General features: G+C 38.0%; 1 protein-coding gene across 1 annotated transcript in view; it reads left to right on the forward strand.

Annotated features, from left to right (window-relative positions):
- Positions 1–907: 907 nt before the first annotated feature.
- The window catches only part of zbbx (zinc finger, B-box domain containing), an 82654-nt gene continuing 56416 nt past the window's right edge, over positions 908–27145 (forward strand). Inside the window, exons 1-7 of the mRNA XM_048604611.1 lie at positions 908–1040; positions 4195–4308; positions 9218–9259; positions 10338–10434; positions 12224–12272; positions 12353–12456; positions 23181–23276. Of these exons, the coding sequence (XP_048460568.1) occupies positions 967–1040; positions 4195–4308; positions 9218–9259; positions 10338–10434; positions 12224–12272; positions 12353–12456; positions 23181–23276 (576 nt within the window). The 5' untranslated portion in view covers positions 908–966. The remainder of the gene's footprint in view (positions 1041–4194; positions 4309–9217; positions 9260–10337; positions 10435–12223; positions 12273–12352; positions 12457–23180; positions 23277–27145) is intronic.

Raw genomic sequence — 27145 nt, forward strand, 5'->3', positions numbered from 1 at the left:
TAGCACTTGCTGTCTTCTGTGGCTTTAAAAGATAAATAATAGTAGTGTCTGGATTTCTACCTGACTGATGAAATGTTTTCTTACATAATATAAATTTTTGATCCCATTTGAAATTTGGCGTTATTATTTGACCTGATCAAGATAGAAGCCTTCAACAGTATATCTCTTTCAGCAACAGTTAATCTTCTCAAAACTCTTTTAGAATTTGAAGAACTTCTCTTAAATCGCTTCTCACTTCCTTTTAATTCTGGTGAACGAGCCCCAGTTTTCCTTCGTATCTAGCATAATTTTAGCGTAATCCTTTGTATCCTCTCCATAGTTTATTTATCCTTCAGATACTAGAACACCTTGAAGTTGAGTATTTTCTTAATTTTCTTAATGTCTTCTTCAACTTTAAAATGTGTGGATCTGAGCTCTCAAATCTCTGCTTTTGATCTCGGGTGTGAATCTATTACTATAGCAAACAATTAGAGCCATTAATTGTACAAAAAATGTGGAGGCCTTTGAATTACATTTGATGAAAATATTGTTCTCTATGTTGATAACTATAATAGTTTAGCAATGCTATAAACAGTAAAATGTTTCATAATTAACCAGTTATTGTTTGTTCGCCATCAACTTCTTTAAGTTTTCATCAATCTCCATGACACTGAATAGGTGAATAGTCCAGGTGAGATCAAGATTTATTTGTGGGGAATTGCAGATACAAAATCCATAAGTCCTTGGTGCAGAGCTGAGAAAGCTAGTTAATACCAAAATGCTGTACTGCTTCCATGATGTTGCATTTAGCTCTCTTTTGTAATGTGCTATTGTACTGAATGTGATTTGGCTATTATCCAGTGGAGTAATTGCTTTTAAAATTTTACAGATCTAATAGATTCACCCTTTTTTTTTCAGAAATATCCATTGTAACACTGTTGTTGGATATAACAACAGTTATTCCTTGTCTTTGAATTATCACAATCAATGAACATGAATCCCAATAATTTTGTCGTGATTCCAGGCAACAAATCTGGCACGTCTGTTAAGTTAAAAGCAAGGTAAGTGAAATAACTGCATATTGCACAAACTTCGGTTGTGTTAAAATTTTAATGGCTATGAAGATCTGAAGTAGAATTTTTATGGGAGGATAAAACTTTGGGAAAACAGATTCTAATCTTCTTTTGAATTTTTATTAATGATCATAGAGCTTGCCAGCATCTCAGTTTTAGAAACCGAAAGAACTGCGGATGCTGTAAATCAGGTACAAAAACAAAATTGCTGGAGAGGCTCAGCAGGTCTGGCAGCATCTGTGAAGGAACAAACAGACGTAATGTTTCGGGTCCGGTGACCCTTCCTCAGAACCGGCAGTTCTGAGGAAGGGTCACCAGACCCGAAACGTTAACTTTGTCTTTCCCTTCACAGATGCTGCCAGACCTGCTGAGCCTTTCCAGCAATTTCGTTTTTGATCTCAGTTTTAGACCATGGTTTGAATAAAATGCATTCAGTAGTTTAACTTCTGAATGTGACACAATTGCAAGTCTAGCTGATGTGATGCTTTCAATTTGTGTATTAATTAATCCAGGTATAGATACTTGATAGGCAGCTAATTTTTAAACGTCGCATTCTGAGGTTTTAATAGGTTTTAATCCAAACTAATGGCACATGAAACGATCAGTATTCTTTATTTGTTATTGCACATAAGCTGGAACTTTGCAGAATTGGATTTTACAACAGATATAATAGAATATTTTTTGTGTATAGCCCATCTCAGGCCTCCACTCAAGCTTTGTGTTTTTTTGAGTTTAGAAGGATTAAGTTTGTGTCAGTTCTTTTTTGCATCGATATAAACAAATTGACGGGATTGGTAAAATCGATGTTAAAATATTCTCAAGGTAAAAAGTAGCCCTGTTAAACTTTGATTAATTTGGATTGCTGCTTGCGTGTTTGTCAAGAATTTGTTTAAAAATACGTACTACAGATTTCCATGGCCATTTCAGAAGCAATTAGGAGTCAACCACATTGCTGTGGAGTCAAATGTAGGCCTGACCAGGTAAAGACTGAAGATTTCATTCTCTAAAGGACATTTAAAAAAAAACACCTCGTTGACTACAGCAATTAACAGTCGCTACACAACAACCAATAGACTAACTTTAATTTCCAGATTTTATTGAATTCAGATTTCACCATTTGTCATGGTGGGTTATGAATGCAGTTTTCATGGAAAATTAGCCTGGGTCTCTGGTTTACAAGGCCAGTGAGAATGCCACCGCCCCTCCATTAAGGAGTAGGTGTTCATATACACAAATCACATTGGACAGTCAGAAACATTGATTGAACATTTATACTCTGGCCAGAATCAATTTAGTTGATGTAATATCCTTTATTTAATATTTTACCAATTTATTGCAAAAAATTCTTAAGCATGAAATCTTGTAGTAGTGTTACTTACTCAGCCACTTCTGAATAACAGCAAAGAGCAAGTATAATGTTATAATCGTGACATGAGATGCGTGTTGATAATCAAACTCTCTACTTCACCAATTGCACCACAAGTTTAAATGTGTTGATTCAATCACCAAAATCAACAATTGTTTCTCTTTTGTATCACTATTAAAAATAAATGAGGCATCCACTAGCTTTGTTTGAAAAGAATAAGTTAGTCAGTTTATTATAAGCAAAATTAATTCTGAAAGCAAGAGGAGACTATTGATTATGCAATAGCTACTTGAATTGGAGATATAGAACAAAACGTGATCACTTCTCATGGCCATTGAATTTTCTCTCAATGAAGCTGATTTGTTGACAGCTGTAGATGGATGATAAATGTCTATTTCTGAATTCAACCTGCTTGGATTCAAGTTATTGAGAATTGTTCGCAATGCAGTATGTCCATTTTACCAGGTAGAGACAAATACTGGTATTTCAACAATCTATCAGGTTCCCAGGGGCAACTTCTAAGAAACTGAATTTTAGGAAAGAGGCTGCAGCTTCTGATGTTCCTTCTTTAATCTCTGTCTCTAAGGTCCATTTGCAGAGGCCTAAGTTCAGAGAGCATTGCTGGGCAACTGTGAGGGGCTTCTAGTCCCCTCAAAGTTAGGTTTTTCCAGTAAAATTAAGGTAATAAACTCCAACTTCTTTTTTCTTGAAAGCTTTGCTTCGTAGCTGCTCCAAAGTCACTTAATTTCCTGTATAAACAGCTGGGTGACTTAAAGTACACATCAAACTATTGGCTTTATTTCCAAGAAGTCACAAGGTACAACTCCTCTCAATCCAGAGAATATGCAAATAATCAAATCTCGTAGTATTTCCCACATATATTTAAAGACTGTTATTCCCAACAACGAGCATTGATAATGTTGCAATTTGGGCACTGATTATAAAAACTGAAATTGTTCTTTACTAACGGAGACAAAGAAATATCAAAAATACTATGCTTGTCAAATGTTAGGCTTGTGTGTATATTGTTATGAGTGTGCGATGAAGAATGTCATAAAGGAGGCCCCATTTCTGGTGATCCTAGTAGGGAGTTGAGATAAATACATTTAAGATTAAATTTGTCAATAAGCCATTGGGATATATTGCAATAAAATCTTCATTTAGAATAAGCCTGTTAGCTTAATGTCTGCTATTGAGAAAATGTTAGATCTGTTATAAAGGATATAATAAAAGTATTTAAAACTGCAAAATACAGTGAAGTAGATTCAGAATAAGAGGTTGCATATTTCAGGTAGTGTTGAGGAAGAGTACCTTGAGTATTGTGAATCTCTCAAATTCTTAACCGCTGGTAGCTGTTAAGGCTAGGTTATTAAGTATATTCAAGACAGACAGACAGATTTTTCATTAGTAAAGTGATCGAGGATTATGGGGGAAGGTGGGAAAGTAGAGTTGTGGATCAGCCATGATCTCAGATTTGATGGGCTGGATGGCCTGCTTCTGTTCCATGTCTCATGGTCTTATGGTTATTGCACCTATAGTCAGGTAGAGACAGGCAGTGTTTGGAACTTTAAAGTTCTGAAATGAAATAGTTCAGTATTTGAAAGTTTGATATTTGTCACTTAATGCTTTATTGTATTGATTATTGAAAAGATTCTAAAAATACAGTATGAAGTGGGAGTGGAGGCATACTAATTATTATTGTTATCTTTATCAGGTTAGCATAGATTGAGTTTCCCAACATGTATAGCATTGAATTCTTGATTCTATTTTCTCTAGAAACCTTCGGGAGCTACGATTAGAAACTCTGCGGCTCGAAATAGACAGTGATGTACTGGAACAGAGGTTGCAGCAGCTTCGACAAGCCATGCGTAAGGAAAAGGAAGAACGGAAGTAAGTGTTAAGAGTTACTGCTTCACTTAGTTTTGTATAAATTTGTGAATGAGGTGGACAGGTTTTCAATGATAACTGCTTTTATATCGCATGTTCAATGTTTTAAAAAAAAATTCCCAAGAGGCTTTATTTGAGCATTAGCAGACAAAATCTTATCTGGGTCACCAAATAATATTAGGTTGGTTGACCAAAATTGTAGTCAGAGATGGATTTTTTGAAGTGTTTTAAGAGAATGGAGAATTAAAAGATAAAAGAAAGGTGCAGGAGAATGCCATTCGAGTCTCAATCCTGCCCCATCATTCAATATGGTCATGGCTGATAATCAAGCTCAATATCCTAATTGCCCAACCACCATCCACTCCTTCACAGTATTCCTTGATCCCTTTAGCCACAAGAGCTGTATCTGCCTCATTCTTGAAAACACAGAATGTTTTGGCGTCAGTCACTTTCTATGGTAGTGAATTTCACAAGCTGACCACTATCTGAGTGAAGAAATTTCTCCTCAGCTCAGTTGGAAAAGGTTTATCCCTTATCCTTAAACCATGACCCCTGGTTCTGGACTACTCCACCAATGAAACTTCCTGCATCCAATCTGTCTAGTTGTTTTAGAATTTTACTGGGTTCTATCAAACCATCCTCATTCTTCTGAACTCCAGAGTATATAATCCTAACTGATTTAATCTCTACCCAAATGTCAGTCCTGCCATCCCAGGAATCAATTTGGTAGACCTTTGCTGCAATCCCTCTATAGTAAGAACATCCTTCCTCAGATAAGGAGACCAGAACTGTACACACCATTCCAAGTGTGGCCTCACTAATGCACTGTATATTTTCATGATGTGGAGATGCCAATGTTGGACTGGGGTGGACAGAGTCCGAAGTCATATGACACCTGTCTTCACCTGCCAAAGGAGCAGTGCTCAGAAAGCTTGCAATTTCAAATAAATCTGTTGGATTATAACCTGGTGTCATGTGGGTTCTGACTCTACATATTTTCAGTAAGACATCCTTGTTCCTATACTCAAATTCTCTCGTTATGAAGGCAAACTGTACATTGGTCTACATTACTACCTGCTGCAAGGACAACTTTACTTTCAATGACTTGTGCACAAAGACACCCAGGTATCTTTGAATAACCCCCTTTTAATTTCTAGCCATTCAAATAATAATCTGCCTTTCTATTTTTGCCCTCAAACTGGATAACCTCACATTTATCCATATTATGTTGCATCTGCCATACATTTGCCCACTCTCACAGTCTGCCCAAATTGCACTGCAACATCTCTGCATCCTCCTCACAGTTCACCCTTTACCTAGCTTTTTGTCATCTACAAATTTTGAGATATTATTTTTAGTTGACTCATCTAAATCAATAATATATATTGTGAATAGCTGGGGTCTTAGTACCTATCCTTGCAGTGGCCCTCTCGTCACTGCCTGCTATTCAGAAAAAGACTAATTCATTCCTATTCTGTTTCCTGTCTGCTAACTGATTTTCTATCCATCTCAATACATTACCCCCAATCCCATGCACATTAATCTTTTATGTGTGACTCTGTCAAAAGCCTTCTGAAAGTTCAAATAAACCACATCCACTGGCTCCCCCGAACAACTCTACTCGTTACTATCCTCAAAGTTTCTGTAGATTTGTTAAGCATGATTTCCCTTTTGTAAATCCATGGTGACTGTGTCTGATTCTACCATTGTTTTCTCAGTGCATTGCTATAAAATCTTTGATTATGGCCTCTGGCATCTTCCCCACTACCAACATCAGACTCTATTTTCTGTCCACCTCCCTTTTAAAATTACGTTTTAAGTTATGTTAGCTATCCTCCAATCTGTAGGAACTATTCTGGAGTCTAAAGAATCTTGGAAGATAACCACCAATGCATCCACTGTTTCTAAGGTCACTTCCTTATGTAATTTAGGATGTAGATTATCAGCCCCTGGGGATTTAGCAGCCTTCAATCCCATCAACACCTTTTCTCTACTAATACAGATTTGCTTCAGCTCCTCACTCTCACTAAACCCTGTGTTTCCCATCCTTTCTGATATGTTATTTGTGCCCTCCTTTCTGAAGACAGAAGTGAAGTATGAATTTAGTTCATCAACCATTTCTTTATTCCCCATTATAAATTTCCCAATTTCTGACTATAAGGGACATACATTAGTTTCACCAATCTTTTTCTCTTTACATACCTATAGAAACTTTTACAGTCACTTCTTGTATTCCGCACCAGCTTATTCTTGTACTCTTTTTTTTACTACTTAATCAATCCCTTGATCTTCCTTTGTTGTCTTCTAAACTGTTCCTAATCTTCAGGCCTGTTGTGTTTTTTTTTCTTGCCAATGTCTCTTTTCTTTTTGCATCTAATTCTATCTCTAACTTCTCTCATAAGCCATGGTTTAGTCACTGTTCTCTTTGCACTCTTGTGCCAGACAGTAATATGCAGTAGTTTACCCATTCATTCTTTGAATGTTTGTCATTGCCTATCCACTGTCATTCCTTTCAGCAACATTTCCCAGTCCATTAAAGCCAACTCATATCTCATAACATTGTAGTTTCCCTTAGGATTCAGGTCCCTACTCTCAGAAGCAGCTGCTTCACTCTCCATCTTGATGATGAATTCTACCAAATAATGGTAACTCATCCCCAAGGCATCTCTCACAATTACATTGCCAATTATTGCTTTCTTATTGCATAGACAAAAAGGTTTTGGAAGGTGTTACAACTTGGGTTGGAGGGATCCACTGACCTTTCTTGTCTTACTGGTCACATCAAAATTTAAATTCCATTAAATTGATGATATGGCCCGAAATATATCAAACACTGTTGTTCAGTTCAGTTTTAAGAACAAGCTAGGCAGATTTCTTTAGTTAACAACAAATAACTGCTCTACCACCAAAAATAAAATTCGTCAAACAAAGATGCAAGAATCATTGACAAACAGTTTGAATTATGTAAATATATACATTTACCTTCTTCAAGGAAACTGACACAGACACCAGAGTTGAAACAAGAAAATGAAAACTCTGCAGAGGGTTAATTGTACTATTATGGCCCAGACCAGATTCCCTCAAAATACTTTAACAAGGTAGCCTAGACCCTAAATTTTTCATATTTTAAAGGCAAATGTAAAGTATCTGTTCCAGACGCAATGCGACTGGTCAAACTACTCGATGTTAAGCAAGACACAATTTATTTAAACAGGGCAGTTAAAATACAACCAAAAAAAGAGGAATTTAGAATAGTTTAACACTATTAAAACTTAACAGAATAATAGATACAGTAACTACTACTAATTAACTGTCCCAATATAGTAACATACCATAAACAGACCCCTTGACAAGAAAGGAAAATTCAGACACAGGTTCTCACATGCAGTTCTCCAATCCAGGAAGGAAAAAATATCAAGAGAAAATTCAGAGAGAGTGGCCAGGAGACATTCAGTGAAGCTTCCAACTCTGTTGAGACTCTAGTAGCTCATAATGCTACTGAAAAAGACCAAAACCCAGAAATCTTAATTCGTGAGAGCTGGCCACACCCATTCGGGCTCTTTTTAAAAAAAAAACACAAGGCCTCACAAGCTATTTATGTTACCCCAGAGTGCTTGTCATCTCCGCCTTTTGACCACTCTTCAAAAAAAGGGACAAAATAACCTCTTAAAAGCTGCAGCATTGTCACAGTATAGTACTTTGGCAGAGTGATATTTAAGTTCATGAGAAATGGTTAAGTCACAGAATGTCCGATATAGTGCTGTGATTCCAAAATTGTGCTGTACTTTCAAGGTGCTGGTACTAGGTTGTCTTCCTGGAACAGTTGTGATTGGTTGAATTCCCTTTGCTGGATTTTGTGGAGTAGATGCTATCAAATCCTTTCCAGGAATCTTTCATGAATGGTAAAGATGACATCTGTTAGACTTTCCACTCACATACTTTGCTGAGAGATAACTAAATATGTTAGGCAAACATCAAATTTAAGATGACCTCATAATTGATAAAACTAATGACAGGTCATTTTAACAAAATATATAGAATGGCAGACAATAACTGGAAGGATTAATCTGAAGCTAGAAATTGCAGTATGAGAGGTAGCTAGATAGAATTGTAAAACAAAATAGACAGTGAGTGTTTCACAGTTACTTAAAAAGAAAAAGAGCAAATAAAGTGGTTCTGAAGAAATGTATTTGGACCCTAAATATCAATTCTGTTTCCCTCTCCAAAGATACTGCCAGGCCTGCTGAGTTTCTCCAATATTTCCTGTTTTAATTTCAAATAAAGTGAGTGTGGTCTTCTCAAGAGTGAAAATGGAGATTTACTAGATTGATATCTGGAATGAGTGTCATCTTGGAAGAAAGATTGGATAGACTGGTCTTGTTTTCACTGGTGTTTAAAAGCGTGAAGGGTGGCATGATTGAAATATATAAGATCCTGAATGGTCTTGATGACTTGGATGTGGAAAGGATATTTCCTGTTGTGGTTGAATCTAGAACCAGGGGCTAATGTTTTAAAATACCTTTATAGAGCACAGATGAGAAGAAAAATTTTGTGGTTTTGAGACTTTGGACTTTCTGCCTCAGAAGGAGGTGGAGATGGGGTCATTAAATAGTTTTAAGTTGCATTAAATAGTTTTAAGTTGCAAGCTGGTAGATTTCTGTTAGGCAATGGAGTTAAAGGTTATCAAGAGCAAAAATAGAGATTGCTGGAAAAACTTAGATCTGGCGGCATCTGTGGAGAGAGATCGAGTTAATGTTTCAGGTTGAGTGACCCTTCCTCAGAACTGTTCTGACTCAACCCAAAATGTTAACTCTGATCTCTCTCCACAGATGCTGCCAGACCTGCTGAGCTTTTCCAGTAGTTGCTGTTTTTGTCTTTGATTTACAGCATCCATGGTCCTTTCGTTTTTTAGTGTCAAGAGCAGATGGGAATCTGGAATGCAAACTACAAACAGGTCAGTGATAATCTTATTGAATGTCAGAGCAGGCTGGAGATGCCAAATAGTCTACTTCTAATACCACAGTGACTATGTTGATTCTTAATCAATTGAATGTTAACATTTTAAAAGTACATGCTTCTCCAAAGTATGATGACCACGCCTGTGGAAGTAAAATATGCTATTGAATCCAACAGAAACGTTATCTCCTCTGTCTCTGAAATAAAACTGCAAACTGAACTTGTTCTTACTGCTTCAACAAGTTAAACCATTCAAGATGATTTTACAAATTATGAAATTTAACTTCAGAAAAAGCTCACTGAGTCAAAAAAAAACTTTTCATAGGGATTATCCTTTCAATTTGGGGATTGCCTGTAAGTAATTTTAATTAATTGCCGTGCTTAGTAAATTTGTGGGTACATCTTGTATTTGCATTTGGGAACCACCTATAAAAATGTTTATTGGTTCAGGATTGGATTATATTGTCAACTTGCTCGAAGGCAATTTTAAATGTACTTGTGATTTTCTATATTTTGATTTCTTGCAGTTAAATTAAAGAGGCTTTTTTAAAATATTCACCTCTGTACAGTGTAAAATCTGACCATAATAAATGTTAATAGACATCTATAAAATTGTTACGTGCTCCAGATGTCTCTGTAGAGGGACTTAATATTTAGAGTTTTGTTCTTTCTTAATATCACCTCATAATCTGAATTACTTGCCTCACTGTGTAGTGTTTGATGATAAGTAAAATGTTTACCATAGTTTTACCAGACCATAGGGCTGCTCTCTCATTAGAGGGAGACAACTGACGGTGGTTTAACCTGAGGGTCCCCAAGTCTCAGGCAAGGGGAATCCTTCATAGTAACTTTTCTGGTAATTTCACCTATGCAGTTGGCATCACTTTGCGTTGCAAACCAAGCATCCAGCTAAGTGAATCAACTTAACGTGCCCCCCCACTTCCACTGCCCTATCCTATTTATCCTATCCTTTTATCCTATCCTATTGGTCGCAAGATAAAATAGTTACTGGTATTGAATCATTATAGTTTTTAATGGGAGTGCTACAATTTTGTTATTCATTTTGGGTATTGTAGGCGATCAGGACCATATCATTGGAAATCTGGACAGATGGGGAGTCTTGTAAATCATGCACAGGTAGTGCTGAGAAATAAAGAAAATGTTAATCAGAAGGTAAGGAGACACATCAAATTAACAGAGAAATAAAATTGTCTATCATAAGATGATATGAATTAATTCCTTCAGCTGGCTTTTGTAACATTTGATGCAATGTTTGAGAAATTCAACAAAGAAATTGTAATAATGGTTATTGAGATAGCCTTATTGGGAATAACTATGGAAATATACTATCTATTAGCCCCAATAGCCAAATGTTTCTATATCAATGCTAGCTCACTTTTCTGTCCAATCCAATTCTGTCCAAGTCTGCCATGTTTATTCCTATGATAGAAATGTAACTACCCCTAGATGGTTGTTGTGGAAACTGCATGGTAAAGCAGGTTGTTGGCTTGCTCGCCAAGCTGGCTGGTTATTGTATAGACGTTTCGTCACCATGCTAGATGACATTACCAGTGCAGCCTCCGATGAAGCAATGTTGTTCTACTGTGCTTGGCACTTATGTGATTCTGTCTGTTAAGTTGGATTGTGTCATTTCCAGTTCTGTTCTGCATGGGTTTGTGTATGGGGTCTAATTCCACATGTTTGTTAATTGCATTACGGGTTGAAAACCAGGCCTCTAGGAATTCCAGCTTGTGTCTGTGGTTGGCTTGAGTTAGGATGGTCACGTTGTCCCAGTTAAATTGCTGACCTTCATTGTCCAAGTGTACTGAGACGAAGGAATGTTTGTCGCGTTGTTTTGCTGCTAGCTGGTGTTCTTGTATCCTGATGGCTAGTTTCCTTCCGGTCTGGCCGATGTAATGTTTGTTGCAGTCATTGCAAGGTATTTTGTAAACTACGTTGGTTCTGCACGTCATGCATGTGGGGTCTTTGGTCCTTGTGAGTGTTTGTCATAGTGTAGCTGTGGGTTTGTGTGCTACCATGATTCCTAGTGGTTGTGGGAATCTCCTTGTCATATCTGATATATTCTTGATATAGGGTAGTGTGGACAGTGTATCGGGGCATACTGTATCCTCTAGCCATTGTCTATCGAGTAGGCACCCGTAGTTGTTGGGATATCGTTGTTTGCAAAGACCTTGTGTAGGTGCTGTTCCTCCTTTCAGCATAGTTCTGGTGTGTTGCACTGAGTTGTGGCCCGCTTGAATAGTGTCCTCACACAGCTTTATTTGTGGTCATTGGGGTGATTGCTGTGGAAATTGGTGGTAAAGCAATTGCATTGTATTATACAGTTTTTTCAATCCTTTCCCATCATTATTATCGCCCGTATTCAGCAACACTTTCAACTCTATTACATTGCTTCTTCTATCCATCTCTACACCACTCACCTTATTTCACTTCCATTCTGATGGCCCAAAATATCCAGTTTCTGGATCACTGGAGGCCAGGCTTAAATGGAAGTGTGTTCAGATTATGGGATAGTCTTATTGCGTGGACCTTTGTGGCATTGTCCAGGATGTCTAAATTTCTGACAGGATCAGAATAACTGGCTATTAGAACAAGATGAACATTGAATGTCATGGCTACAATTGGATGAGGCAATAAAAGACTGCTGCAAAATTAATGACTTTGGAGATTAATGGGAACATTGTAACTCATTCTCATGTCTGAAAGGTTTGCTTCAATCTACTCCAAGTAGGTCTGCTCATTTTATGAACGGGATGCTGAGCAGATTTAGGAAGATCTTTGAATAATTGCTGTTTATTTGTTTACGATTGGAACTTTGTTGTTGCCAACTTTTTCTTCCATAAGCAGATAGTTGTGCAGAAATTGATGTGCGCAGACATAGTCACTTTTTTCTGCTCTTCTGCAAAGTAATCCTTTGAATGCTATGTTTATTCTGTCACAGATAATTTCTGGAAAGACAAAAATCAGAATACTGAAAGATCAACGTGGAGGTATGGTTATTGTCTTTATTTAGTTTGTATTTATGCAGACTATTAGCATATAAAATGGTTTCTTGTTCTGCTTATTACAGAGCCTAGGAAACATGCCATCATCGATACAGCAGTTTGTGAAAGTGAAAAACTAAAAGTTAAGGGGAAATTATGTGGACAGTGTGAGATCAGAAGTCCTGTGCTGGTATGTAAGACAAGAGATACATTATCAAATAAATCCTTTATTTCACATTGTTTGACAATAATAGCTAAGTCAATGGAAACGTGAAGACTGATTACCTGGTTGTGATGCTTCATTTTAATAATGGAAAAAGCTGATAAAATTCACGCACAAATTTTGATGTTTGTAAAGGATTAATTGACCTTATTGATCAAAATAAGTCTGAAATCCAAGCAAACTAAAGCAAGCACCTTTTAACGATTTTGCTTTAGAAATGTAATTATTGCCTCTGGTAGTCTGTCCCTGTGTATTACATGTGATTAATACCACTGTGGCGTAACACATATTTTAAATATATGTTTTAAACAATGTATGTGACTAGAAATAAATTCAATTAAACTAGTTTATAGTCAGAATGAGACTATCAGAAATTGAATAAAACAATAAATTATGAACTGATTTATGGGACATCTAATTAATGAGAAATGTGTATTAGATGTTGGCTGTGAAGTTGCCCAAATTAAATCCAGGCAAATAGTTTGAGATCACAGATACCCTAGCATATTGTTTTTATGCCAAACTGACAACAGTTTTGTCCTTCTTAATATTACCAACAAGTTAACTAATCTAGCAGCGTTTTTTTTTCTCTAACATTCAAATGTAGTCAGTTTATCATAAAATCATAAGAAATAGGACCAGGAATCAGCCATTCAGACTCTCAAACCCGCTCTGTTATTCAATAAAATACTACTTGATTTGATTGTGGCTGTAACTCCACTTTCCTGCATAAGCACCAATAACCCTTAACTCCCTTGTAGATCAAAAATCGATTTAACTCAACCTTGAATATGTTCAGTGATCCAGCCTTCACAGCTGTCTGTGATAGAGAACAATCCCCTGAGAGAAGAAATTTCTCCTTAATTTTAACTTGAATGGGAGATTGCTTATTTTTAAGACTGTGTGCACTAGATCTAGATTCATCCACAAGGAGAAATATCATTTAAGCATTATCCTGTGAAGACCCCTCAAATGTTATATAGTTCAGTTAGATTTTTGTAATGCTGAAAAATGATATGTTTTGACACAGTTTTTGTCTTGCACTCTCAAGACATTGGGATGAAATACCACTGTAAAGAGAAAACAGCATTATATTGTATGAGAGGAGAGTGCTGATTATTTGGAAAATGGACCCTGATAGAGGCACTGCCATGGAGAATGCACAGTTGCGTAATGACTACAGTTAACTGCCAAGATTTGTTTAAGTTTTAAATCAGGCAGGTTGACTCTGGTTGATCAAGGCATTGGCCTGAGAAATGATCCAGAAAATAGTTGTCTCATATTTTATTGAATTGAGACAGTCCCAGTTCTTTGTCTGCATAGACAAGTTGGACCGAAGGGTCTGTTTCCATGCTATACATCTCCATGACTATGACTTTTGTCCACATTTGCTCATTCCACTAGGCTGAATGGGTTTGGATTTGGGACAGGATATGATAGGGTAGGATGGGACAAGATAGGATAGGATAACCTCAAGTTACTCTTTTTAAACTTGCTACCTCCTCCTTTCACAGCTATCTGTAAAATTAAGGCAATCATGAATGTACCACTCATCGAAACCATGAACTTAGCAAATCACGCAGTTGAGTTCCTGTGTACTGGTAAATATAGCTTCCAGTACACACAGGTGTGCCACCTGCAAGCCTGTCTGACAATCTGAAAGGATATTGTGTTTCATATTATGCACCTGTCTTTTGGCCATATAACCTATATAACTAGCATCACCTTGGCACTGAAATTCATACGCCTTTCTACTCCTTTTTATGATAAGCAGAATGTATATTTTGGCTTGATGTCGATGTGCTGTTAGTGGCAAACACCACTTGTGTTGCTACTGCTTAGTTGCATGTGAAACGGGTAACTTCACCTCTTGTTAAAACTTGAGACACCATGAGACTCGTGGTGAGACAGATGACTTGTGGTTTAACCTGAGTGTCACCACTCCTCAGTTGAGGTGAGAGATTGAGAAGGAGAGTCCCTCCTCATAACCTCAGTGTATGCTGGAATTGATCCTACACTCTTGGCCCACTCTGCATTGCAAACCAGCTATGCAGACAACTGAGCTAACTGACCCTGATTTCCCATAAAAACTAACAAAGGTGTTAGCTTGATCTGGGCCTTGTTGGGATTCCATAGCAACACCATCTAATTGAGCATACATGGTGTCATTGAAACTGAACTCAACTGTGTGATTTGCTGAGTTCATAATTTGAATGGATACTGATTCAACAATGGTGATGCATCTATGTTGGCATGATATATATAGTGCTGCAGTGCATATGTCAATAGTTTCCATGAGTGGTACATTTAAGATTGCCTTAATTTTACAGATAGCTGTGAAAGGAGGAGGTAGAAAGTTTTAAAAGAATAAGTCAAGGCTATCCTATCCTATCTTGTCCCATCATACCCTATCATATCCTGTCCCAAATCCAAACCCATTCAGTCTAGTGAAATGAGCAAATTTGGACAAAAGTCATAGATTCATGGAGATGTATAGCATGGAAACAGACCCTTCGGTCCAACTCCTCTATGCTGACCAGATATCCTAAATAAATCTAGTCCCATTTGCCAGCATTTTGCCCATATCCCTCTAAACCCTTGCTATTCATATACGCATCCAGATGCCTTTTAAATGTTGTAATTGTACCAGCCTCCACCACTTCCTCTGGCAGCTCATTCCATACACATATCAACCTCTGCATGAAAAAGTTGCCCCTTTGAAATCTTTCCCCTTTACCTTAAACCTATGACCTCTACTTTTGGACTCCCCCACCCTGGAGAAAAGACCTTGTCTATTTACCCTGTCAATGCCCTTTATGATTTTGTAAACCTCTATCCCCAAACTAATCAGCCTTTCCCTATATCTCAAGCCGTCCAACCCTGGCAACATCCTTCTAAATCTTTCACAACATCCTTCCAAAGGAGGGAGACCAGAATTGCATGCAGTATTTCAAAACTGGCGTAACCATTGCACTGTACAGCCGCAACATGATCTCCCAACTCCTATACTCAATGTACTGACCAATAAAGGCAAGCACAATTCTATTAGTTTCAAAATAGTTATGGAAAAGGATAAAAGTTAAAGTTTTTAATCGGAGTAAAGCAAATTTTAATGGTATGAGACAAGAACTTTCAAAAGTTGTTTGGAGTAGACTGTTCGCATGTAGAGGGACGTCTGACAAGTGGGAGGCATTCAAGAGTGTGATGACAACAGTTCAGAGGCATTTTGTTCCTATTAGAGTGAAGGGTAAGGCTGGTAAGATTAAGGAACAATGGATGAACAAAGGTATTGAGGTTCAGGTCAAGAATAAAAGAGAATCTTTTTTCAGATATAGACAACTTGGTTCAATTGAATCTTTTAATCGATATAAAGATTGTAGGGGCATTCTTAAGAAAGAAATCAAGAAGGCAAAGAGAGGATATGAGATAGCATTGGCAGGTAAAGTTAAGAATAATCCAAAGAGATTCTACAAATACATTAAGAGCAAGTTGGTAACTAGAGAGAGGAAATTCTGAGGAAGGGTCACTGGACCCAAAATGTTAACTCTGGTTTTTCCTTCACAGATGCTGGCAGACCTGCTGAGCTTTTCTAGCTACTTTTTTTGTAATGAGAGGGAGGGTTGGTCCTCTTAAAGATCAAGGAGGTCATGATTGTGTTGAACTCCAGGAAATAGAAGAGATACTAAATGAATATTTTGCGTCACTTTTTACTGTGGAGAAAGAAATAGAATCCAGAGAATGCAGACAAATAAACTTTTGATGTTTTAAAGACAGTTTACATTACAGAAGAGTAAGTTCAGGAGGTCTTAGAGATTGTAAAGGTGGATAAATCACCGGGACCTGATCTAATGTATCCCAGAATGTTGTTGGAAGTAAGGGAGGAAATTACAAGACCCGTTGCAGAAATATTTGCATCATCTATAACCACGGGTGAGGTGCCTGATGATCGGATGGTGGCTAATGTTGTACCTTTGTTCAAGAAAAGTCGTAAGGAGAAACCAGGGAACTATAGTCCTGTGAATCTGAATTCAGTTGTGGGTGAATTGTTGGAGGTGATTACAAAAGATAGGGTTTATGGACATTTAGAAAGGCAAAAAGTGATTCATGATAGTCAGTATGGTTTTATGCTAAGAAAATCGAGTCTCACAAACTTGTTTGAGTTTTTTGAGGAAGTTACCAAACAGGTTATTGATGACAAAGCAGTAGACATTGTTTATTTGGTTTTTAGTAAAGCCTTTGACAAGGTTCCACATGGTAGACTAATTAGTAAAGTTAGGTCACATGGGATTCCGGGGGAGCTTGCCAATTGGATACATAATTGGTTTAACAGCAGGAGACAGAGAGTAATGATGGAGGGTTGCTTTAGGGACTGGAGGCCTGTGACCGGTGGTATTCCACAGGGATCGGTTCTGGGTCCTCTTTTGTTTATCATTTATATAAATGATATGGATGAGAATATAGAAGGCATGGTTAGTAAGTTTGCAGATGACACCATTAGTGGCATTGTAGACAATGAAGAAGGTTTTCTAAGATTACAAAGGGAGCTTGATCAAATGAGTCAATGGGCTGAAAAATGGCAGATGGAGTTCAAACTAGATGAATGCAAAGTATTGCATTTTGGTACAACAAACAAAGGTAGAGCTTATACAATTAATGGTAGGGCCTTGGGTAGTGTTGTAGAACGGAGAGACTTAGGGTGCAGGCACATAATTCTTTAAAGTTGGCATCACATATGGACAGGATGGTTAAAAAGCCATTTGGCACGCTTGCCTTCATTGCTCAGTCCTTTGAGTGCAGGAGTTGGGACGTTGTGTTGAGGTTATATAGGACATTGTTAAGGCCTCTTCTGGAATACTGTGTTCAGTTCTGGTCACCCAGTTATAGGAAGGATATTGTCAACTGGAGAGGGTTCAGAAGAGATTTACCAGGATATTGCTGGATTTGGAAGACTTGAGTTATAAGGAATGGCTGGATAGGCTGGGACTTTTTTCACTAGAGCGTAGGAGGTTTAGAGGTTACCTGATGGAAGTTTATAAAATAATGAGAGGTATAGAGTTGATGGTAGTTGGCTTTTCCCTAAGATCGGGAATTTCAAGACTAGGGGACATATTTTTAAGGTGAGAGGAGAGAGACTTAAAAAAGACAGATATATGAGGCAAATTTCTTCTACACAGAGAGTGGTTCGTATGTGGAATGAACTTCCTGAATAAGTGGTGGATGTGGGTACAGTTACAACGTTTAAAAGACATTTGGAAGGATATATGAATAACAAAAAGTTTGGAGTGATATAGGCCAGGAGTAGGCAGATGGGACTAGTTTAGTTTGGGATTATGTTCGGCATGGACTGGTTGAACCAAAGGGTCTGTTTCCATGCTGTATGACTCTAACACCAAACACCACCATCACGATCCTGCGACTCCACTTTCAAGAAACAATGAACCTGTACTCCAAGGTCTCTTTGTTCAGCATCACTCCCCAGGACCGCACCATTAAGCGTATAAGTCCTGCCCTGATTTGCCTTTTTAAAATGCAGCACCTCACATTTATCTAAATTAAACTCTATCGGCTACCCCTCAGCCCATTGGCCCATCTGATCAAGATCCTGTTGTACTCTGAGGTAACCTTCGCTGTCCACTACACCTCCAAATTTGGTGTCATTGCAAACTTAACCATACCTCCTATGTTCACATCAAAATCATTTATATAAATGACAAAAAGTAGTGGACCTAGCACTGATCCTTGTGGCACACTGCTGGTCGCAGGCCTCCAGTCTGAAATGCAACTGTCCACCACCACCCTTTGACTTCCACCTTTGAGCCAGTTCTGTATCCAAATGGCTAGTTCTCCCTCTATTCTATGTGATCTAATCTTGCTAACCAGTCTTACCATGAGGACCCTTGTCGAACGCCTTACTGAAGTCCATATAGATTGCATCCACTGCACTGCCCACATTAATTCTCTTTGTTACTTGTTCAAAAAACTCAATTAATTTAGTCAGACATGATTTCCCACACACAAAGCTATGTTGACTATCCCTAATCAGTCCTTGCCTTTCCAAATACAACTGTCTATCTTCAAATTCTTCTCCACACTAAACACTGATGCAAAATACTCATTTAGTATCTCCCTTATCTCCTGTGGTCCCACACATAGGCAGCTTGCTGATCTTTAAGGGGCCCTATTGTCTCCCTAGTTACTGTTATGTTCTTAACGTATTTGTAAAATCCCTTTGGATTCTCCTTTACCCTATTTACCAAAGCTATCTCATGTCCCCTTTTTGCCCCCTTGACTTCCCTCTTCAGGATGCTCTTGCTGCCCTTATACTCTTGTAGGGATTTACTTGATCTCTGCTGTCTGTACCTGACATATGCTTCCTTCTTTTTCTTGACCAAAAGCTCAATTTCTCTAGTCATCCAGCATTCCCTACACCTACCAGCCTTGACCTTCACCCTAACAGGAACATACTGTCTCTGGATTCGCTATCTCATTTTTGAAGGCTTCCCATTTTTTAGCTACCTTTTACCTGCAAACATCCACCCCCAATCAACTTTTGAAAGCTCTTGCCTAATACCGTCAAAATTGGCCTTTCTCCTATTTAGAACTTTAACTTTTAGATCCGGTCTATCCTTTTCCATCACTGGTTTAAAAATAATAGAATTATGGTCACTGGCCCCAAAGTCACCTCAGCCACCTGCGCTGCCTTATTTCACAAGAATAGGTTAAGTTTTTTTGCACCTTCTCTAGTAGGTATATCTATGTACTGAATCAGAAAATTTTCTTGTACATACTTAACAAATTCCTCTCCATCCAAGCCCTTAACGTTATGGCAGTCCCAGTCTATATTCGGAAATCAAATGTGACATCATAGAGCAGCAGGTTGGTGATGGGTTGCTGAGAATTTTGCTCTTTCATCTTTTAACCTTTTGTAATTGTAACGTTTTATGACTGATAAACGCTAATAGTGTTGATTGTAGTGATAGTACTTGTTGATTATAAATTAATTTAAAAAAAGAAAATCATTAGCATATAAGTTAGCAGGATGTGTGATTCAGGCCAACTATATCTGCACTGCCTACAGCTTGAGGAGCTTGACATGAGAATCATTGAGATAGAGGCCAAAATGCAGACATTGTGACCAATCAGGAAGGGGAGAATTACCTGGATGCATTCTTCCAGATGGCAAGCCAACTCTTTGGGAACAATTCTTCTGATTTTATCAGGGCCACAAGGACGTGAGGGAGAGTAAGATGGGTATGGAGACCCAGAAATTAAGATGAAAGAGACTTAGTCTTTGCAACTGTTCAATGGTTCAAATTTCTTGCAGCCTGTTTGGATGAAACCAATGGCTGTGTGATGGATGAGCAAATTGTGTGTATCTCCTAACCAGACTAAACAATTCTCTGAAGGCAAGAGGGACAATCTAGATGGCTGTGTTGCCTGTTCCAGTGTTTGCAATATCTGCTCTGGGTTGAAGTGGAATCATCTGTAATGGTGGTGGTGAAAGGGGTTGGGGGAAGGAGTATGGGAAATCACTGGCTGTGGTCCACTTAAGTAAAGCTAGTAAAGAGATGGTGATGATCATATAAGCAGCTTAAAAAAAGTGCCAAAGCTGGTAATTTCTGGTTACAACCTGAACCATGACCAAATTGGTGGAGGGTAAATAATATTGGAGTTAAATGTGTGGATCAATATTGCTGTCAGAAAAATAGACTGTGATTCATCGGGTACTGGCACTAGTATTGTGGAAGCTGTACCATTAAGATGGTCTTCACCTAAACCGTATTGAGACAAGTGTTCTGGTGAGTCATAGAATTTGACTTATCGAGAGGAATTTAAACTAAATAATGGGGTTAGGTGATCACGTTTGGAAAGATGTGAAAAATTAAATATAGAAGAGAGCAAAGTAGCATTAAGGAATATCACTGCCTTCTTGAGTGTGGCAGAAAGGACAGAGTAATCAAATCTAAAAATGCATCACCAGATAATGTTAGAGGTTACAAAAACGACAGAACACACAGCTCAAAGTTCCATATCAGCATATATCATTTGTGACAAAATGGATGAATTGACAACCCAAATTAAAATGATGTGATAGCGATTACAGATCTGTGTCTGCACAATGACAAAGACCTGAATATTCATAGATACGTGATATTTAGGAAGGACAAGTAGTTGGGAAAAAGTGGGCAGGTTAATTAAGGACAATATTGCTTCAAGAATGAAAGATGATCTTAGTTCTGGAGATCACAATGTAGAATCAGTTTGGGCAGAAATACGAACTCATAAAGTAAGAAGTCAGTTGTGGGAGCTGTTTATAGGCCTCCTGCAGACTATAGGATGTGATATTCAGTAGGAGATAATGGGTGCTTATGAGAAACGTACTTTTAATCTACAAATAGGTTGGATTAATCAGATTGGCAAAGGTAGCCTGGATGATGAGTTTGTGGAGCTTTAGGGATATTTTCTTAAAGCAGGCAACCATAGAGCAGGCTGTACTAGATCTGGTAGTATGCAATGAGACAGGATTTATTAACAACCTCATTGTGAATGTACCCAGACATTACAGTGATCATACTAGATAGAGTTCCACATCAATTGAGGGAATAAAGAATGGATTTAAGACTAGTACTTTAAACTTGAAATCAGCTGAATGGAGGTGGGAAATTAGGGATAGGTGAGAAAATGGAGAGTGTGCATTAATAAGTCATTTTCAGGTTGACAAGATCAATGAGTGAAGTGCTGGAGTCTGTGATTGACAGTTTATCTCAATGGCTTGGATGAAGGGACCAAATATATGGTTGCAAAATTTGTTAATAATAGATTGGAAAGTAAGTTGTGAAGAAGACATATGGAGTCTGCAAAGGTACGTAGATGGATTACATGAGTATCAAAAATTTGGCAATATAATGCAGTAAAATGTGAACTAGTCCACTTTGGCAGGAAGAATTGAAAAGCGTTATATGATTTAAATGGACAGAGATCGCAGAACTCTGAGATACAAAGGGATCTGGATGTTCTGGTGTATAATCACAAACATTTAGTGTGCATGCGTAATAAGTAAGAAAGAAAATGGAATTCCATAATTTATTGCAATGGCAATGGAACATAGGGTAAGGATGTTTTGCTGCAGTTGTACACGGTTTTGGTGAGACCACATGTGGAATACTGTATATAGTTTTAGTCTCCTTATTCAAGAAAGAATATAAATTGTTCAGAGGAGGCTCACTTGACAAATGCCCGGGATGGATGTGAGGGAGGAGGGAAGGTTGTCTGGGAGAGATAGGTTGAGCCTGTAACCATTAGAGTTTAGAAGAAAGAAGGGTGATCTTATTTGAAACCTACAAGGTCCTGAGGAGACATTGAAAGCATGTTTCTTCTTGCCAAAGTTCTAGAATCAAGAGATACATTGTTTTTAAAGTATATCACCTGTTTACATGGAGTTAAGGATAATTGTTTTCTCTGAAGGTGAGAATCTTTGGATCTCTTTGCCCCAATTCTCAATTTACAGAGTAGAAATGAAACTTATATTGCACTCGAAATTTTGTAAAAGTTTAAAATCCTCTTTGCTATGTGGCTAATGGCTTGGGGTTGAACTAAATAAAATTGATAACACAAAGCTGACCTTTAAAAAAGGACCAGGCAGCAAATTTGCACTCATAATTTGACTTGTTTTGCACTCAGTTTTATGCTTCAACACATATTATTAATGTTCTTAGGGAACGTCGCTGTAACCCACCAAGGGGAGGGAGGGGGGGCACAGGGGTGGCAGAGAATGGGGAGAAATTTCAGTGCAACTCATCCATTGTCCTGTTTCAAAATATTTATATCTGCCTAACTTTAAATGTGAAGTATTTTTGGATGAATTAATTAACATTGTTTCATTTTACAAAATTCTATTGAATGCTTGGGGTATTATGTTCTCATAGTCTTATTTTTATATTTAATTTTTTTACTCTGTTGTTTTAGTGATGTTTTTCAAAACTTAATGTGTAATAAGGGCTAATTTTAAGAAACTGCTGACAGGCTGAACCCTTCCTTACTGGAAGTACATATCATGAAATCACATGCATTTCCCACAATTTCTATCCATTTATTATAATATATGGAAAATGTTGAGTGTGCTCATAATTCCTGATATGTGCTCTTAGTGATTTCAGGAGCTCTACTGCATTATATTGCCAAATTTTTTGATACTCATGTAATCCATCTGTGTACCTTTACAGGCTCCAGGAACTTGCTTTTGTAAAACGGGCTTAAAGCAGGTCAGCAGGTCAGACAGCATCAGAGGAGCAGGGAAGTCGACGTTTCAGGTCATTGACTTTCCTGCTCCTCTGATGCTGTCTGACCTGCTGTGCTCCTCCAACTCCACATTTTATTGACTCTGACTTCCAGCATGTGCAATCCTTACTATCTCCTAAAGCAGAGATAGTAGTTTCTGAAGAAGGGTCCAGGCCCGAAACATCAGCCTTCCTGCTCCTCTGATGCTGCTTGGCCTGCTGTGTTCATCCAGCTCTACACCTTGTTATCTCATATCTCCTAAAGCAGTTCAGTTTCTGTTCTGATTTTTGACTACATCTGAGCTCAAGAAATAACTGTAAATATATTCACAGGAAGAAAGGTGTCTTTTTAATTCAAATCATTTGACATGTCAGTTAGTCTCGACTTTTAAAGTATTTTTTCACTTTTTAAAGGTTTGTGTGGAGTGTGGAGAAGATTACTGTTCTAGCTGCTTTGCTAAATTCCATCAGAAGGGGGCACTGAAGCTTCACAGATTTTCTCCTTTTCAGGTACCACCAAACTCTTGTATTACATTTTCATAATGTGGTGTTTCTTTATACGTTGTAGCTTGGAGTCCTTAAAACTATTTTTGAATTGTTTTTCATTTTTAATTTTATCTGATTTTAAGACGTAGCTAACCATTCTGAAGTTGAGAACTTTTTTAAAGGAATTGTTTTTGACACACTACCTTCACAAGCTGGGATTATTGTTGAACAATTTTAGGTTGACTGTAAATAAACAAAATCCCGACAGTCAGACTTCTGATTAAGCTTATATTTGAAGGTATATTCAAGTTTGTACTTGAAGACAGAGATGTATCGACATACATTGGCTGCATCTTACATCTGAATTGAACTTTACATTGCAGTCAATAGAACAGGAAACTAAACATATGTATGATGGATGGCATAGCCGGCATCAAGAGTTTTATATTACTACTGAAAGTTAAAATTACCCTTAGTGAGTCAAGGTCATGTATGGTCTTTACACTAACTGTTGTTAAGAGGCTGTTTGGGCTAGGGCATGCAGTGTACCTCTGAGACTAAGTAAAATTGTAACACCATAAGGTATAGAAACTAAACCAGGCCATTCAGCCCATCAATTTATTATGGCATTCATGGCTGATCTGCTAATCATTAAATCTACGTTCCTGTCTCTTCCCCATCACCCTTTATTCCCTGACTGATTAAAAATCTGGCTATCTGAGCCTTGAAAATACTTAATAATCCAGCTTCTTTATCTGTGATAAAGAATTCCACAGATTCAGTACCCTCTGAGGAAAAAATATCCTTCCCTCTGTTTTAAATGTCCAATCCCTTATTCTGAGATTATGCCCGCTGGTCCTAGACTCTCTCAAGAGGGAAAACAAATTTTCTGCACCTACCCTCTCAAGTTCCTTAAGAATCTTGTGTATTTCTATAAGTTCACCTCTCATTCTTCTATATTCTAATGACTACATGCCCAAACCACTCAACCTCTCTATTGAGACAGTCCCTTCATACCTGGTATAAGCCTGTGACCCTGCCTCCAATGCCATTATATCTTTCCTTAGATTAAAAACCCAAAACTGTTTGTAGTATTTCAGCTGTGGTCTGACTAACGCGTTACCTAGTTTTAGCAAAACCTACCTACTGTCAGAGATAGTAGGAACTGCTGATGCTGGAGTCTGAGATAACGAGGTGTGGAGTTGGATGAACACAGCAGGCCAGGCAGCATCAGAGGAGCAGGAAAGCTGACGTTTTGGGTCGGGACCCTTCTTCAGAAATCTTGTTATCTCAGACTCCAGCGTCGGCAGTTCCTACTATCTCTGAGTCAGTTTTAACCCCACCGTGAAGCCTCTTCTAAGGATGCCTACCTTGAAGAAGTTACCCTCCTCCCTCCGGAAAGTCCTCAGTGGATCTCTCTCCCACTGCAACCCTCTGGTAATCTATTTGGCCCTGAAACTGCTCGACCATGTACTGAAGCAAACCAGGTATTACAGCCACATTGCCTTTCTCAATACCTGCCTATGGAACATCCCCAATGGACTCCAATCTACGTTCAGGCCTTCCCAATTCGGCCCTAACTGCGACGACCGCTACATACAGAACATTCAGATCCTCCAAAAACGTTTTTCTCTGCAACTTCTCAAGCACACACTTGCAGCAATGTGCTGGCATCCCCTGAGCCTGCAATCAAGCCTACCCCAGCTCAGAGCCTCCCTGTTCCAAACCTGCAAAGGACTTCTCCTGTTTTTCATTCTTCGCAGGATCTACTACCTACTGTTATATTGCATTCCTTTTGAAATGAAAGCCAACATTCCATTTACCTTCCCTATTTTTTTTTTGTGATTTATGGACGAGGATTCCAAAATCTGTCTGTTCCATATCTTTCTGCAGTCTTTCCTCATTTAAATAATATTCAGCTGCTCTCTACATCCTACAAAAATGCATAACCTCACATTTCCTTGCATTGTATTCCATCTGCCAAATTTTTTACCCATTTACTGAGCCTATATACAGTATAGGTCTATACCTCTGCGGACTTTGTATCATCCTCACCACTTGCCTTTCCACCTATTTTTGTGTCAACGCAAACCTGGCTATAATACATTCACTTTCCTCTTCCAAGTTATTAACATTTTTGTAAATAATTGTGATCCCATCACTGATCTCTGCACCACTAGGTACAAATTGCCATACTGAAGATGTCCACTCCTCCCAATTTGCTTTGTTCTAATTGTTAGCCAATCCTCTATCCATGCTAACATACTACCTCCAACACCATAGACTCTTATCTTAAGTAGCCTAATATGTGGCACTTCATCGAATGCCTTCTGAAAATTCAAATATAATACATGCACTACTTCTTGCCCTTTATCTATCCTGCTTGTTAACACCTCAAATAATTCTAGTAAATTCGTATGTTGTAAATGCCATGTTTAAAAAGTGGAACATAGCTTATTTATTTGATCAGATGGACAACTGGATTTTGGATGACTTCAAAATTTATAGGGGTAAGGATGTGACTACGAGCCTGGAGTGCTTTGAAATAGCTAAGTCCATATGTGCCTTCATTACATATGAGGGGCTATTTCAGGGTCACGATCAGGTAATCTTTTTAAGGTGGAAATAGGCTGTTTGAGTGAAGTCATGAATGTGTGGTTGGAAGCACATCTTGGAATCAAGCATGACTTTAAGATTGCCAACAGACTGGCTTAATTTCAGATTGATGCCAGAGACAGGGACAGCATAGTTGCAAAGGGATTGAGTTTAGACCATTACAAGTAAAGCATGATTTATATACTCCAACATGTATCTAATCTGCCTCTCTTTAAAATTTCATGTATTTGAATGCATTACAAACGATGTTAGAAAATGCCATTATTTTCTCTCATTTTGCCCTCCTCTCTCCACAGAGGCATCAGTAAAGCGAGCATTACATTTATCTTAGTTTTTTGAAACTGTTTTTTTGTGAAAGCTTAAAAATAAGACATAATGCTGCAACTGCTGAGAATCCAAAATAAAACAAAACATTCGAGAAGCAGCTTCAGATAGATCTATACCTGACATAACTGATTTGCATTCTCTCAGTAGATATTACCTGGTCCTCAGGCTGTCTCCAGCATTTTTGTTTGCAACTATGGCTTCTCCTTGCTGCATCTTTTTCTTTACATTCTGCCCTTGTTTATAGAAAAATCTGTTCCACTTTGCTGGCAGCTACAACAATTGTCAGTAAACTAATCAACCATCAATATTTTTGCTCTGAGCAAAGTCCAACTGAATTCACATTTCTGAATATACACTTCAATTTATTTTGTAACTACTTAATTCAGAAAGCTTTGATTAAAGAATATGGAAAGGTACAAGTTTTATTTTTGACACTCAAATTGTGGTTCACTAGCTACTGATTCCCTGCAAACATTGAGATTAATCTAATCTGTTTACAGCGTTAGGGTCATATTTGATCCCAAAATGAGCTTCCAACTTCACATTCATGTCATTGCTAAAACCATCTATTTCCACCTCAGTGAGATTACTCTGTTTTAGCCCCTCATTCGTGCCTTCATTACCTCTGAATTCAGCTATTCCAATGCACTCCAGGCAGCATTCTCATATTGTGCCCCCTGTAAACCTTGAGTCATCCAAAACTCAATTGTCTGTTTTTGCTTCTAAGTAAGTCTATTTTCCCCAACATGTTGGCTCACTGACTTACATTGGTCCTGCTCAAGCAACGTCTTGACTTTAAACTTCTTATCCTTGCTTTCAAATCCTGAATAGCCTCTCCCTGCTCGTCTCTGCAAACTCCTGCAACCCACAAACTTCTGAGATAGATGCGCTCCTCTAATTCTAGCCACTTGAGCAATATTAGTTTTAATTGCCCTACCATTGATGCCACT

Source organism: Rhincodon typus, chromosome 13, assembly GCF_021869965.1.
Source record: "Rhincodon typus isolate 14 chromosome 13, sRhiTyp1.1, whole genome shotgun sequence".
NCBI lineage: Eukaryota > Metazoa > Chordata > Chondrichthyes > Orectolobiformes > Rhincodontidae > Rhincodon > Rhincodon typus.